A 2,232-nucleotide genomic window follows, 5' to 3' on the forward strand; every position below is an offset into this window, starting at 1 on the left:
GATGCCAAGTAGCGTTTTCAGAATTTTCTTGAATTTCCGCCACCCTATTACCTACAAAGGTTTTCCAGCGCGATGAAGGGGCTGAAATCCATGATAGAACAATAGTTGAGTCAGATCAAAAATGTACTTCATTGATGTTAATATCGATGATTGAGTGAACCTTATGAAACAGACGAGTTAAAACAACAGCACCACAAAGTTCCAAACGTGGCAACGAAACCTTTTTAAGAGGGGCTACTCTGGACCTTGAACATAATAATTTAACAGTAATTATTCCTTCCATATCAATGGTACGTAAATAAATGCAGGCACCATATGCCTTCTCAGAAGCATCGCAGAATCCGTGCAATTGTATTGTCTTTGGAGAACCTTTAGAGAGTACAAATCTGTCGACACGTAAATTAGTAATAGCTGATAAATTATAAAACAAAGATTTCCATTCCTTTTTCACACGGGAGCTCCTTATCCCATTGAAGTTGTTCCTGCCAAAGTCGTTGCATAATGATTTTACATAGAATTGTTATTGGAGAAATTAAACCGGAGGATCAAATACAGCTGCTATGGAGGAAAGAATGTTTCTCTTTGTAAAGTTCTTTCTCTCTTGCAGCAATGTTAAAGGAAATTTGAAATTTATCGGTAGCTGGGTGCCATAATATTCCTAATGTTTTTACGTTTCCTTCACTACCGAGTTGTAAAGGCAGCTGCGTTTCCCTGTCACCCTGTAGAACGTTTTGCAATAAACTAGGTGAGTTGGAACACCACTTTCTGAGGTGGAAGCCTCCCCTATGGAGTAATTCAATTAATTCATTTTGAATTTTACTTGCATCTTCAATTGTGGCAACACCTGATATCCAATCTCATCCACATACATATCTCGTTCTAGAGCTTGTGATCCCAAAGGAAATTCTTGACCTTCATCCTTAACTAATTGATGTACACTTCTAACTGACAAAAATGAAGCTGGAGCGGTACCATATGTCACAGTTTTTAATTTGTATTGTTTGATTGATTCTTCTGGATGACTGCACCAAAGAATCCGCTGCAATTCACAGTCAGCATCATTTACCCTTATTTGCCTATACATCTTCTCAATGTCTGCTGTGAAACATACTTGGTGAGTTCTAGACCTGAGAACAATTGAACACAGATTCTGCTGAATAGTTGGACCAGTGTGCAGAGTATCATTTAACGATAATCCAGAAGAAGATTTAAATGAAGCATCAAAAACAAATCGGACCTTTGTTGTCGAGCTTTCCTTGAATTCCAGATGGTGTGGTAAGTAGTAAACCAAAGTAGAACTCGTAGGAGAATCAGCTAACTCCATATATCCCATTGACTCATGTTCCTTCAAAAATCGGATGTATTCCTCACGCAGCCCTTCATCTTGACTCAAGCGCTTCTCGAGGCGAAGAAATCTAGCTGTGGCGCCATCCAGTGTTTCTTTTGACGGAAGACGAACTATGTAGCGTCCTTCTTCATCTCTAGTAGTATTATGACAAAAATGATCCTCGCAGAAGTTTTTCTTGTTATTTGTTTGCAGTAGAATCTCTTCCAACTCCCAAAAGCGTCGAATTTGGTCATCTAACCCACCATCAATAAGCAGAAAATTTTGTTGTGCGTTGGATGATGCATTATAATAGGATCTTGGAATAGGTCCCGACAAAATCCAGCCAAGTTCGGTATTGACAAGAGTAGGGTGACCAGGTTTACTAATTTTGTCTGCTGGTAACAATAAACTAAAATACAGTTCAGCACCAATTAATAGATCAATTCTACCAGGTATATTAAACGCTGGATCAGCCAACATGATGTTCGAAGGTAAACCCCAAGAAGAAGGGTCAATTTTAGCATTTGGGCTATTGCTACTGATTTTTGGTACAACTAACCAGCTTATTGTTCTATCGAAAGAGCTGTGGTTACTCATAATATTAACGGCAACGCAATTAGAGGTTTGAGATTTAGTGTCATTTATATACCATGTATGGGTACGTTATTCTTATGCCTTTTCAAATTTAGTTTAAGAACTAATGACTCTGAGATGAAATTGCATTGTGATGCACTGTCAAGTAATGCTCTACACTTATGTATTTGGCCGATGCGATCGCGAACGTGAACAATGGCAGTTGCCAGCAAAATGTCTGCTCTTGCCCCTTTAAAAGAACAATAGTTTGCGTTTGATTTTTCTGCAACAGCATTGGATGAAATATTAAAGGTCTGAGTTTTATTTAAATC

At 38.4% G+C, this 2,232-nt stretch overlaps 1 protein-coding gene across 1 annotated transcript; it reads right to left on the minus strand.

Annotated features, from left to right (window-relative positions):
• Nucleotides 1-799: 799 nt before the first annotated feature.
• On the minus strand, nt 800-1,924 carry LOC142325757 (uncharacterized). The gene has a single exon (XM_075367788.1). The coding sequence runs from the start codon at nt 1,922-1,924 to the stop codon at nt 800-802; it is 1,125 nt and encodes a 374-aa protein (XP_075223903.1).
• Nucleotides 1,925-2,232: the final 308 nt, after the last annotated feature.

This window comes from Lycorma delicatula, chromosome 5 (genome assembly GCF_047948215.1).
Source record: "Lycorma delicatula isolate Av1 chromosome 5, ASM4794821v1, whole genome shotgun sequence".
Taxonomy (NCBI): domain Eukaryota; kingdom Metazoa; phylum Arthropoda; class Insecta; order Hemiptera; family Fulgoridae; genus Lycorma; species Lycorma delicatula.